General features: G+C 30.2%; 1 protein-coding gene across 1 annotated transcript; it reads right to left on the bottom strand.

The window, feature by feature from the left end:
* Nucleotides 1–10,764: 10,764 nt before the first annotated feature.
* On the bottom strand, nucleotides 10,765–11,671 carry LOC148613198 (oligodendrocyte transcription factor 3-like). The gene has a single exon (XM_088586101.1). It carries the CDS (start codon nucleotides 11,669–11,671, stop codon nucleotides 10,934–10,936), a length of 738 nt encoding a protein of 245 aa, XP_088442227.1. The 3' UTR covers nucleotides 10,765–10,933.
* Nucleotides 11,672–14,216: the final 2,545 nt, after the last annotated feature.

Raw genomic sequence — 14,216 nt, 5'->3', positions numbered from 1 at the left:
AATTGGGATAGTTAAATTTTAGATTTCAACCCATGACCTTCAGCGAGTGGGTTAAGTCTTAAATTTAACTATCGAGAGTGGAGAAGTCTTGTTATCCCCGGGAGCATTGGAGGAGAATTTTCTCATAAAATCTGTAGAAATCTCGGAAATATTAATTGGCCCAAAAACTTTCGTGGAAATTAAATCAACACCCAGTGGTGAAATAGTCACGTGCATTTTAATTACCTGCTTAGGATGGAAGAAAGTCGTTTTGTCAACATTTTTTAACCTACTCTTATGAAGGGAAATAACACAATTGTCAAGCCCAAACCAATGGCAATATCAAGGCAAACGCCGTAAAGTGAGAAACAAGAATAGGAGCCTGACTTAGTACATTCATTTCTGATGGAAATGGTTGGTTAAACCAGATTTTATGAAGCACTAAACCTCCCGCTTCCATAATTTTAATTGTCATGTGTATATTGCAGTACAAGCAGTCGTCATTCAAAGATATTTTTAATCAGTGGTGTTTATTTGAAATAAAATTAGTGAAAACGAAAAAGATATTGAGGTTTGCCATTTTTATAAAATTGATTTTTTGCATATCTTCAAAAAATGATATGTACTAAAACGTGGCATTTTAACCTAGTAAAAAATGTTCTTGCATGGATATACTTTATGTTCCCATTTGCAAACCAATTGTAATTGCTTCTAAAAGATATCTTAGCAATAAAATATAATTCTGAACAAACGAAGCATCCCGGAGCATTCGACTTATCTTAATTTAGTGTTCGCAAATGTGTCAAGCGGTAAAAATAATGACAGTCAAATAGCCAAAAATTAAAATTACTTTTGGCGAACGTTTTCGCTGTGAATTTTTTGTAAAGTTATAGCAGCTGGTGATTTTGTCATTATTCCGATCTTGTCAATATAACTGTTTAAATTTTTTTTATGTTAAATATAAAAAAATATCTTTAACTTGTTATTTCTGTACCATTGAAAAGCCAAGAATTGGATGTTAGAGGAAACAACTACATTGGTTGGAAATGTATTTTGAATTATTATATTTGGCTCAAGTGGGATATGGACCCTTTCAATTTCTGGTTGATCTGAAAGAAAAGATTAGAACACTTCAGAGTAAATTGAACAAATAACACAAAACTACCCCATTTATTTTGTATACTGCAAAAAAATGCAACTTTTATAACACACATCTGCATTAACATGAACACACAGGCATTACTACATGCGAGTTACGAAAAGATTTGTCATTCAAAAGCTGCTTTTAATAACCATTATAATATTGATAAATCTTATAAGGGTTGAATTAAGATTTGTAATTTTAATGCAGAGACGGATCCATTTTAGCTATATTTTCCTCTTTTTAAAGGTGTCTGATAGGCTTTATCAAACTGTGTTCATTTTGAAAAAATATTGTGAAAAAAAACATCAGTAAAAATGAGCATTGGATCACCGATATCGAAGGTATAATATAGTTTCGGGCCTGAAATATGCTTTAATTTCCCTACTACTTTTAATATGATGATGTGTACAGACACTTAATAATCTGCCAACCTTAGTGTCAGTCTTTGTGCAAATATGGCAATGGGTGAATTCACCATTTTGAACGTGTAATTGACTAATTACATCTGCTTCAGGTCAAGACAATTCTCCATTTCATTGAAATGCACTGAAATGATCATTTCAAAGGCAGGTAACTATGTTAAAAAGATCATTTTTCTAACATTACATTGAAAACATTTTGAACAAATTTAGTGATGTAGAGATCAAATAATGGTCTCTTCATGGCTAACTTGTATGGATGTATGGATTGTACTAGACTTAATCGCTAAGTAACTTTTGTCAAGCGGATAAATCTTTCGAACAACTTGAGGTGGCGCACCTTTGTTGCTACCCAAATTCCATTTTTGGCATAATTGACAGTACAGTGTACGTTAATATTCTATAAACATGGTACACGTTTGGCTCGTTAAAATTTGTACAATTTGTTCGTTATTTATGTAAAATGATTATTTTCTATGATAATTCAAAATGCTAAAGATTTCTAAAACTGAGGAAAAACATTAGGCTAATCATGATGAAATAAAACAAAGTATTGTGGTTAAAATGAATATCAAAAGTCACTGCGTTAGGATAAAAAAAAAAACAAAAAATACCATATGGAAAAAAAGAAACAAAGGAGAAAGAAAGAAAAAAAAACAATACGTAACACGACACTTTATAGTCAGCAAAATCTCCCAGATGGAACTCATTTGAAAATTGAAGTAATTTATGTGCAGTCCCGGTAACATTCACATAAACCCATATCATTTTTGCTCTTTTAATTTCTACTTTTTGGAAGACAGAAATTTTTTAATAAGTGTCATTTTCAAAAACAAATGTAAGACATTAAAATGATTCTAACAATGATTCTCACGTTTTCATTATCTGAAATTGTTTGATTGAAATTGTTATTGTAAACCATGAAAGGTCATTAATTCTATGTAATGATCGCCTGAATGAAAAGAGGCGGAGAAGTAAGTCACATTTTATAGGAAAGCAAACATAAATTATTTATTTAAGGTGAAAATAAGGGGGGTTTGCTTGTAACATTACCATAGAGAATAACTTGAAGAAAGAAAGATGTTCTTTGGACAGATATCCGTTTTCAAACAATATTCATATGCCCAGTTAATTGATAGTTATTGGCTTTCCTTCCAAAATGAACATGTTTTCTGATTTTTATTTGCGTATTCATTCTGTTCCCACAGCTACTGGATAGTGGGAATAATTCTCGCTTATCTGAAAAGATTAAGAACTCTAATGACATTTCTTTAATTACAATTTGTATAGGAAATTTTTACCGATGCACCTTTTAGTTTATGGGTGTTTTCTTAAATGAGTTTCGTTCAATTTTTATAGATGATCCAATTTGTCAATTATGTCTGTCGAATGGAATTAAATTAGTAGAAAAAAAACATATGTTCTTTATCATATGTTATATGTGTCTGCTGATATTAGTACAACAAGAACAAAAATGTAGACTGCTAAAAGGATTTTTGAAATATGTTTTGTGTAGAATAATAACAAATTTACCGAACAGATGAAATCTAGGCAAAAACAAATAATGACATACAATGTATCTTCCGAAGTGGCTCATTTAGCGTAAAATTAGAATAATAAATAAGTAAACAATAGCCACGTCAAGGAACTTAATACTTATCAAATGCAAATAAAATGCATAAAAAAGAAACGCCAGGCATGTACTGATAAACCAAACTTGATTTTTTTTCTTGTTTTGTTTGTTTTGTTTCGTTTGTTTTTCTTTTCTTTTCTTTTTTTTTTATTCTTTTTTGGTTAAAAATAACTGAATTGAATTTGAACACGATCGAGCTTTACTTCACTGATATCTCAGTGTTATATACAACATATATAAGACATATTCTTGTGGTAGACTTAAATAGAGTATGTCATATAAATTGTGTATTTATGGCAATAAGCATCAATTACGCCAAAGAACAAATCACTGTTCATACTTTGAACAATTTAGACCGAATAAAAACTCTGAAACGACAGTGATTCCTTTTTTATATTACAAATCAATGTTCGAGTTTGAAATGTGACCGCAAGATACACATGCATGTAAAAGCTTTTAAGCGACAATTTTTGAGATATACCTTGAAAAATTATAGTTACGTAGCAATGACGCTATCAGCTTAAAGTGAATAAAAAACATAAGGTGTTCTATCAACACCAAAAGAAAGCAATAGTGTTTCTTTTTTTATTCTTTTTAATCATAGTTTAAATTTTATTTTCACTACCATGTATAAAAGCTTTAATTATCAAGCAGTGTCGTGTTTCTCTTTGGGTTCGAGAAATGCAATAATTCAAATATGTGTATATTTATCTGAAGCATGTTCTAACAAATCTGTGAGAATCCTCAAAGTTCTCACGAAAGAGGTGATGATTAAAAAAGGGGTTTTACCGAACTAAAATCGTAAATTTAAGATTTTCTCAAATTTGTGTGCGTGTTTTGTTTTGGTTTTTTTTTTTTTTTTTCAATTCATGTTCTTCCTATTTCTACATGGTGTTCATTCTCAGAACGACGTTCTCCCTTAGCAGACACGATTTTCTATAGCTAGAGATATACATGTATACAAAATAGCTGCTTAAAATTTTTAAATTAAAATTTTATAGAACATTTTACTGCAATGAACTTCCTTATGAAAGAGGGTTTATGAAATTAGTGTTTGTTATTTTACCATATATAAGTTTATGCCAAAAATTGTTTTTGAATAATTTAAAAAATGGAAAAAATAAATTATTGACGATTTTGCAGATACTATCTACATTATATCATTCCAAATAAGTTACAAAGTTACAGAATATGAGATTTATCATAGGATTTCCAAATTAGTTGTGTTTTTTATGCTTATCACTTTCGCATTTTAAAAAAAAGAGGGGCAATTGCTTTAATTTTTTAAATAAAATTGGACTTTGCTATTTTATTTATTGAGTAAATAATGATTTTCAAATGAAATCTACTGACAAAAGTTATTGAGGTGACAATTATGAAAATGAATTAATGAGCTGGGGAGATTGAGTACAAAAAATACCAATTCTATATTACAAATCTCGGTACCCTGTACGCGTAATCTCAACCTCAATCACAATAACTCAGAGTTAATAATTTTTTTCTCGTCACTAACGAAATAATGAAGAAATTATACTTTTTACACAACAAAATTAGTTACATGATTTTCATACGAGTATCTTATCAATTTTACGAGAATTTCGCAGGATATTTTCACGGGTTTTATATTATTTTCACCTTTATTGATTAGATAAAATTTAAAATAGTGTTCACTTGAAATTCTAGTGAATCGAGCCTTTACGAGGAATTCAAGTTCAGTAACTTTCACGTATAAATTACGTTAATTCCGTGTACACTAAACGTTTACCCTAAATTCATGTGAACCTGAATTCGCATGAATTTCACAGAAACAATATTTGCCTGTGTTTCAAACAACATATTACAAATAAAAATATGTTTTTTAGTCTTCTTTTTATTTCATATATAATTCTTCGGCCGACAGCTACTTAACCGCAGCATAAAATATCATAGTAACGTAAAGCAACTTTGTAAAGGGGTATATTCATCAATTTTGTTTTCTTTCAGGAACTACGATTAGAGAGATTTGATAGATGATAAAGTCCTTAAAATATGCTAAATTGAAAATTATGGATAAAATTTGATTAAGTATTTTAAAAATAAAATAATTGATGAGGAAAAACGAAATGATAACTAGGCTGTTCATATTCAAAGACAAAAGTTATCAATTTTAAAATAGATTTTCAAGTTAATACAACTGCATTATTTAGATCATTTGACGTCAACAATCGGATTTGAACTTTATTTTGAACTTATTTCATATTAAGGTCTTGAATTTGCCTTGATTATGTAACAAAATAAGAGCCATATTTTAAACAGCCTTTTATACTGTCTGTCAACATGTTGGCACAAGACACATATTTAAGAGAAAATTAATAGTGGCGACAAAAATTTTACCAGTCTCAAATCAAACCAGCACGATCTAACCAACGCTTTATTCCAAGTAAAAGTGACTCCACAACATAACAACCTTACAAATTTTATTTTCATTGTGTTTATCTAACAAGCCTCAAACGCATACTACAATTAGATAAATGCTTGTGAACAAATCCATAGGTTAAACACTAAGGTTCCTGCTGGTTTGAGACAAGGGTTTGAGAATAATGAAACGATAGGGCCCTCTAATTCTGCCGCTCCATCAAGCTCTCGAGTACAACCTTAGATTGAACGAGGCTATTTTAGACCAAAAGTCAAACGTATTTAACAATGGATTTTCACACCATATGACAACATGACAGAATGAAAATTATCAAAAACATCTTTGGATCAGTAATCAGTCTGGTCAAGTCCCATCCCGCCTTTTATTGTAGTTCTGACAAATATATTAACAAACCTATCATTAAACAAACTTTCTTAATATGGTTTAAATATTGTTTCCTGAAGATAGAAATTCAAACTGGTCTGCTTTATTCTTGCCTTCTTTTTTGTAAAGTTTGTCAAATTTACAACGCAATTTTCTTCGCATAAATGTTTCAAATATAGGTTCCTCAGGATTGTGCCACAATTGTACAATTGTCACAATAGACTTACTCATTCGTTTTTAAATCTTAATAAAAAGATTTAGTTATTGAAACGTATAAAATAATTGACTTTATTAACACTTGGATCAACGAAGCTCAAATCAGATTTATCTTATATTTGTTTTGCCTAAATATTTTGTGTTTGAGTCTTAGCTTGTTTGTTGTTTATTAATTTGTTTGATACTAATGTTTGTTATGGTGGGCCGTTTTAATTTATTTTATTTATTAGTTACAATTTCAAGGAAAGTGTGGATAGTTTATATAAATAATTAAGCCGCACTGATACTAAAATGAATCGTAGTAGTACATTTAGTGTCAGACATAAATGCGATTGTATATACAACCTTTGTATGAAAACTGATTTATTCAACGGGTCATAGTTTTCCTTTCCTCGTTTGTCTACCCCGGACTTAACTTTTTATGAGCAACTCGGCGGGTGTTTCTAGAAAAGCAGAGGACGCTTACCCTACCGGTGCACCTGGTCCATGCTCCCAGTTTTTAGTGGAGTCCGAGTTGCTAATTTACTTTTGTTACTTTGTATGTATGATTTTAGTTGCTTTGTGTTCTTTGTTGTGCGTGTCTGTTTTCCATGTCTGGTCTTTGTCCCTGGATTACGTTCTTTTGATTACCGCTATAACCTTGGTTCCCTTGATTACTCTTTGTAGTGACTTCATATATTTTATATTGTACACCTTTAAACAATAAAGTTCAAACAAGCTTTTGTATATCCTTCGTTCTACAATTAATTATCAGTTCGTGGTAGATATTTGTTTTCAACATTTTTTTTAATGAAAAGTCTTGGGTATTTTTTTTCAATAGGATTTTTTTTATAGTGTTTATGCATAAAGAGAATAATTCAATGACACTTATATCTTCCCAATTGCGCTAGTGTTTATACAAATGAAGTTGAAATTCTAAATGTCATTCTCACCAAGATCATGAAAACATAAAGTATGTGGTCGTAGGACAGCACTTTGAAAGCATGCATAACGATCAGTGCACATAATCCTTGCTCCCAGTTTTCAGAGGAGTCAGGGTTTTTGCTTGTTTACTTTTGTTTTTTTTTATACCATTTTTATGTTTTGTTTTTTGGTGTTATATCGTGTTCTTTGTCGTGTTTGTGGTTTTCTCCTATTTAGTCTTTATCATCTGAATATATCCTTTTGATAGCAAATTCTTAGTTCCCTTGATTACTCTTTGCAAGGAAGGCAAATATATCTGCATACTAGTTATTACGCCAGCTGAAAGCAAAGCTCAAGTGTATAAAAAAATTCTATACAATGAATAACAAAACCAATTTGGAACCAGTTATTTCTTAAAGGGGCGCAATTTGGACACGCTATGGGAACTGTTTGAACATTTCATCTGATATCATTTTCAACTTGTCCGGATTTACAAATAAAATAATCTAACTAACAGAGACTTTTTCGAAGTAAAATATAATTTCTTCAAACTCAAACAATATCAATCTTATATGAACGCTTCTTGCAAATTTTGCAGTCGACAGAAATCGTTATTTGCTATTTGATTTCTTTCCGAATTTCAGTGGTGTCGACATATCATAGTTAGACCACTTTTGGTTAATTTGTAAATGTTTAATTTGTATCAGTTTTCTTATTACAATAGAAACATTTTAAGGATATCAATTTACTGTTTAAAGAAAACACTTATCTCAATGAACATTGATATGTTAACAGATAATGAATATGATCTTCATTGTCATTTAAACACCGTGTGGTTTAAGTCGCCACCTGTTCTTTTTAAATTCAATTTGTTTCCCACTTGATCCTTTCAACTTAGAGAAGGACATCAAACGAAACAAAATCCAGATGACATCTCCGACATTGACTCCGGATAGTCTCGACTAGAACATCATGTTCATTGGATGTTTGAACAGATGATGCATGTTTGTAAGGATTCTTGTTAACCAAAACTCATACCCACCTTTAGTAAAATCAGCAGAATTTTTTAAGAAAAGTATCATATGCTGCGAAAAATAATGCAAGCTATCTGATCTTCAAATAATCCGTTTTTTAAAGAGAAAAAAGAACATTTAATCGGTGTATTGTTTAACAGTTACATCGCAGTGATAAATGACTTGTCTTATTATCAAGAAAAGCGAATGTATATAATCTCATAACTTAAATGCAAGTTTTTGTAAGAATCAGACAAATAGATAAAATTTAGAAACATACATGTTAAAAACCACCTAATTTCACTCAAGGATGCTTTCACTGTTTGAAAAGACTTTTATTTGATCTCTGCATCCCTGAATTTGCTCAGAAATTGCTCAATAGAATGTAAACAAATAAAGGTTTTGACAGAGTTATCTGCTTTGAAATGTTCATTTTCAGTGCATTGTCATAACTTAATTTACAAAAATAATATAGAAAACCTGTTTTTTTTCTTGATTATGATGGTGCAAATTGTCAAATTAAACTTTCAAAATGATATTTTTTTTATACCATGTTTCACTCACTGCCTGATTCTTACTGAAATTGATACTTAAGCTTTCTTTATTCAGCCTTATCTTCGTACGTACATCAATCTAAATCATGAAACATATAGTATTCATCTTTTTTATATCTGGTGTTTTGGTGTTTTATTGTGTTTATGTGGCTCAGATTTTGTTGAATGTATGATAATTTGATATGATTTTGCAGACTGTTCTATTGCACTCTCTTCACACATCTAAATCAGTATTATTATGATGGGGTCTTATTCTATACTTACCAATATTTAGTTTCACCACATATTTGTTTTTACTTTTGCATTTAAATATATATTTCACCTACTGCTAAAGATGGCATACAAAACTCGCTTGTAGTTTCACTGGACGCGTCTTTGGACTGTAATGGATAGAAGTGAAAGTCGTGTTAGCACGGGGTAAAAACCTTAAGCTTTCCACTCATCTGCTTTTTTCTTCAAGACAAAATTTAATTTTCCAATTGTTTAGATCAAGGTATTGAAACATATTTAATTTATTTTAATGATGATTAAAACAGTGTAATTATTTCTTTTCTTTTCTTTTCTTTTCTTTTTTTTTTTTTTTTTTTTGTTTGTTTGTTTCGGTGTTGTTTGTTTTTTTGTGTTTGTCTGTTTGTTTGGTTGTTGTGGTGGTTATTGTTATCGTTTGATTCCCTTGAATTTTCCTTAATTAATTTTTTACCTATTGAAATGTGTTACTTACTATTTCATTTTCCCTTTCACTGTCATAAAAATTTAATAAGGAAATACATTTTTTATCATCTTCATTTCTTCACTTATAGGAGCATTGACATAGATTGTTGTACATAAACTATTGTAATCAGAAAATGTTGTATATCAATCTGAATATTGATATATTGTAAAAAAAAAAAAGCATGCTTGTGATATATAAATACATAAGTATAATTGCATAATTACTTAAGAAAATAAATATTGATTTAACTGATACTGGACTAGCTAATTATTAATGAAGTTCGTAACTCAACTTAATAGGTGTTAACATTTGAAACATGATACTTTTCAAGATAGGATTACCGATAGAAGCCTTTACTAATGTATCCGAATACATTACTTCGAATTCAGTAAAAGAAATTTAATAATTCGTTGTACTAGTGTGAAAAGGAAAATTTTGTAGATATTCTTTTTGTAACGTAATTATATAAATTTGATCTCAAGTAATTCCCGATAAAATATAAAAAGAACACTTTACTTGTATCGAATCTAACGCAATAATATTTTTTTAATTCAGATAGCTTTACTAATTAATTCTTCAAAATCTATTAATAAAATTACGTGTATATTTATATATTAATATATTATATAATACAACCTTATAGTTTTAGCGTCAAAAAAGAAGAAATCAACCTTGTGAAAATCCTACAACGCAATAAGATTTCGGAAAATTGAATATATATATTACTATCCCACCCACCGCTTGTTAAAACATGCAAAGTTTTTTCTTTACACCGTAAAAGTCAATCAATGGGTAAACACGTTGATATTGTTTTAACCGTAAGCATAATCTTGTATTGTAATCTTATATACGTTTTTTGATAAGTCATTATAAAGAATCTTATTTCATTTCTTATGGATTTATGATTTTTTTATAACTTAAAAGTTTTTTTTTAAACTTAAGATCGTCACAGAAAATGAAATATTATTAGTATACACATAGAATATTATCCAAATTAATTATCTGGGACAACAATGGAGTAAATAGAAACAAGCTTACATGGCAGATAACACCTATATTAACATTAACGCAAGTAACATTTTACGAATTTGTTCCCTATTTCAACTAATGAAAGCGGTATTTTTTTTTAAACCGACGTGTTTAATTTTGTGGGCTCTGAACCCCCTGACCAAAATAATAAATAAGTGCACATTTCTACAATATTTTTACTATTTACATTTTATTTTCTACGCATAAATATAGTTTCACATTACGAAGGCACTAATTTTGTTTAGTCTTAAAACACTGAAATGACTGTATAGTTTTGAAACGTCTTATTTATAAAATTCCAACCGTAAGCATCGTGTGTGATGGATCGAACTATTATCATTTTGTCAACACAACAATCTCTTTCATAATATATTTAAAAGCACTTTATTTTGTTCTCCGTTTCAATTATTCCTATTTAAAGGTCTTCCTAACATATATCCTGTTAAATGCACCAAGTTTGCTTTGATCAGGTGTATTCTAAAACCAGTCTCACTGTCAGTCGGTTATTTGAGCACTGCTAGAAGCAGATTGTTGAGGAAATAACATCGTATCTCATTTATGAAATGCTGAAGACGTCGGTATTGGCGTTGGATATTTTGGATATGAAACTCGCATTGAGTCTAACATGCAATTACTACACGCGCAAGGCACGGGCCATCGTGACGTAAACATATGTCTGTCATGTGGAGACACTAATGAGTTTGGAATCGGTGATGATCCTTCCTTTGATGACACAGTTTGAATTGTTTCTAAATCACGACTACTTAAATGGGAAGGTCCTGAAGACGATACTGAGACAGCAGCCGGCATCGATGGTGAAAATTGTTGCACGTGCGGAGGTTGTAGATGAGCCGGTGGCGCGCGTGAACGGATAGGATGTGTTTGGTAGACGTCACTGACAAGTTTCTTCATTTCCTCAAGAGAACTGTTTAACATCAAAATGTAATTCTTTGCCAATAATAACGTAGCTATTTTGGACAATTTCCTTACTGAAGGTCCATTTGCGTAAGGCATCACCTCCCTTAATCCATCTAAAGCTGAATTAAGATCATGCATTCTTCTCCTCTCCCTGGAATTGATTTTAAGTCTAAGTTCTTGAAGTTCTTTTTCATTTGTGCATTCAGCCATTTTCCTTTTGAGTGTGCTTACACCTCCCCCTCTGGGCTTCCTGTCTTGAGACATTTGTGGAGAGGTTGACGAGCACCCAGATTCCTCAGAACAGTCGCTTTCATCGCCGTCTACATTGACTAAGTGTTCTATACAGTGTGTGAAGTTCTTCTTATTCTCCATTTTCTGAATATTATTTAAATCAACTACTCTTCCAAATCTAGTATTATGATGTTTTATAAATCGGGTAGTGTTAATTGATGTTGATGCTAAGTGTAATGAATTTTGCTTCACTTCAAAGAAAAGTCTCAATCCAAACCGCTTGTTTTCTATAAATTTGGTTAGGAGCTTGCAAAAGTATGGGTGCAAGCCAGTTTTATACTGTCTGAAGCATTCAAGCGTCATTTAGTTTGAATTTAAGATTGGCAGTTGGGGTTCTTCATACAGTTGACTGGGCGGAGAAGATGTCGTCTTTTGTCTCCTGAAGTAGCTGGAGGCGCCCAGAAACTTTGACAATATGGCTCTGTATTTTACCATATTTATAACCATTGGTGTTTTGTGATTAAAACTATGATTTTTATAGAATTGTTAAACACTTGAAATTATGTAAAAATTCGTGTAGTGTGGTTTTTCTTTCCTCATTGTTACGTTTTAGGAGGTGTTAAAACATCGTTTTAATTGAAATGTAAATTATTTTGATTTATGTCTTCTCTTTATCATACATGTTTTTTTTATCTCTTGCTGTTTAAATCCTTTTGTAAATAAAACCAAGATAGAATGATAGAGTTGTTTCATCATTTAAATTTATGTATGTTAGGTTTTCCTTTATTTTTTCTTTACTTCTGTAAATATACATGAATCTTTAAATTATTTAAAAAAAGAGTATAATTACTAGTCTTTTAGTATTTTAAAAATAAAGAAAATATTTGCATTTATATGCGATGCGTTTAATCGAAGTGTCACTATGGAACAAAGATAACGTTTTAATTGCATGGTATTGATGAATGTAGTTCGCTGTTATGTGGGAATATTTCTAGTAGAATTTCATTCTGCTTTTTTTTCACATGAAATATCGCAATATTGAAATGCTAAAAATGTGTAAGAAATATAAATATAGATACGATAAATATTAAAATACAAATGAATTCAAAGTTCCGTTTTGTTCGGAAAATGTTGCTGTCATTGTAGGACAATAAATTAAGTGAACTTATTACAAAGGAAAACATATTGTAAAACTATATGAAAAGAACTTATCAGAAAAGGAGTTATCGTAAACATTGCTCAAATCTAATTCTATAAAGATAAATTATAAAACTAGAAACGTAGCGAGCATGCAATAAATTGTCTTCGTGCTTACGCTTAAATAATATGGAATCAATATTTTCATAATTAATATTAGCCTTTTCCAACGTATATTAATCAGTCATCTTGCAGTTACATTTACCTTCTTTGGTGTTGTTTTTTGTTTGTTTTTGTTTGTTTCGTTTCGTTTTGTTTTGTTTTTTTTTTTGTTTGTTTGTTTTTTGGTTTTTGTTTTTTGTTTGTTTTTTGTTTGTTTTTTTTTGGTTTTTTTTTTTGTCTTTTTTTGTTTTTTTGCATTCTTTTTTCTTTTGATAGTCCTTTTTCATATTTACGTATTTACGGAATGCAAGCTATTTTAGCTGTTTTTTTTTCTAGGGATACAACCTTCCAACACACGACAACCTGATTGGTGGTCTCTTAGGAAAACATGTTTCTTGAATTCTCCAACTATTTCGCTTCGGTAAGTACCTAAATAGTTTGACATTATTTTTTATAAGCATTTAAGTAAGTGTACTTCCCGCAGCTCAAATAAGTTGAAAATTTGATTTCGAAGTCAACTGCTGTCCAGTGCTCCAATGGGATAGAAAACAAAGTGTCGGGTTGGACAGTTACATCCCTTTGAGTAAGATTTTGAAAAAGTAGAAAACGGGAATATTAAAACCTGATAAGTATCTAAACACCTCTGTAACACTGTGCTGTTGTACCATTTTTTGCTGTACTTCTAGATCTCGTTCTGGTTAGTTCATTGATATTAATCTTAAACTTATTCAATGAGTATAAAAATTGTCCAAATCAAGATCATGCATTCGTTTTTTTTTCATCTTTTGGAGTATGAAGAAAAATTTTAGAAGCAATTTTGACCATATTTACAAAATGCAAAACTAAAAGCAAATTAACTGATATAGAATTAAAATTGTTGAATATATAATTTCGTGCGATTTTATTTATTTATTTATTTATTTATTTTATATATATGTATATATATATAATATCTATATTATAATGACTGCCAATGTAAAGATGATTCTGTCCGAAAGTCATTGTTTTATCTAGTGTTGAACAGAATTCCAAACCGCGTCTGACGTTCCGAAGCTCCGAAGTCACTCTAATAGCTGCAAGAATTTTGCAAAACTCAGGGGAAAAGTGATTAATTTTACGCGACATTATCCGATATTCAAACTACGTTTGATTTGCGTAATGTCCGAGAATGACGAAAGGTCTGTTTGTTTGTTTGTTTGTTAGTTTTTGCGGTACTTTATGTTTGTTTGTTATTTTTTGTTGTTGTTTTTGTTGCTGTTTTTGTTTTTGTTTATTTGTTAGTTTAAGAATACAAAATCTACTTTCACTTCAGATCAAATATTATATACATATATTTAGTGTAAATTAACACCTTAGTTATTATTCTTTTTTTATTTTTTTTAAGGGA

The sequence above is a fragment of the Perna viridis genome, chromosome 6 (assembly GCF_037379345.1).
Source record: "Perna viridis isolate PV_CMFRI_1.1 ecotype Kerala chromosome 6, ASM3737934v1, whole genome shotgun sequence".
Taxonomy (NCBI): domain Eukaryota; kingdom Metazoa; phylum Mollusca; class Bivalvia; order Mytilida; family Mytilidae; genus Perna; species Perna viridis.
This window is presented reverse-complemented; position numbering and strand designations above follow the sequence as displayed.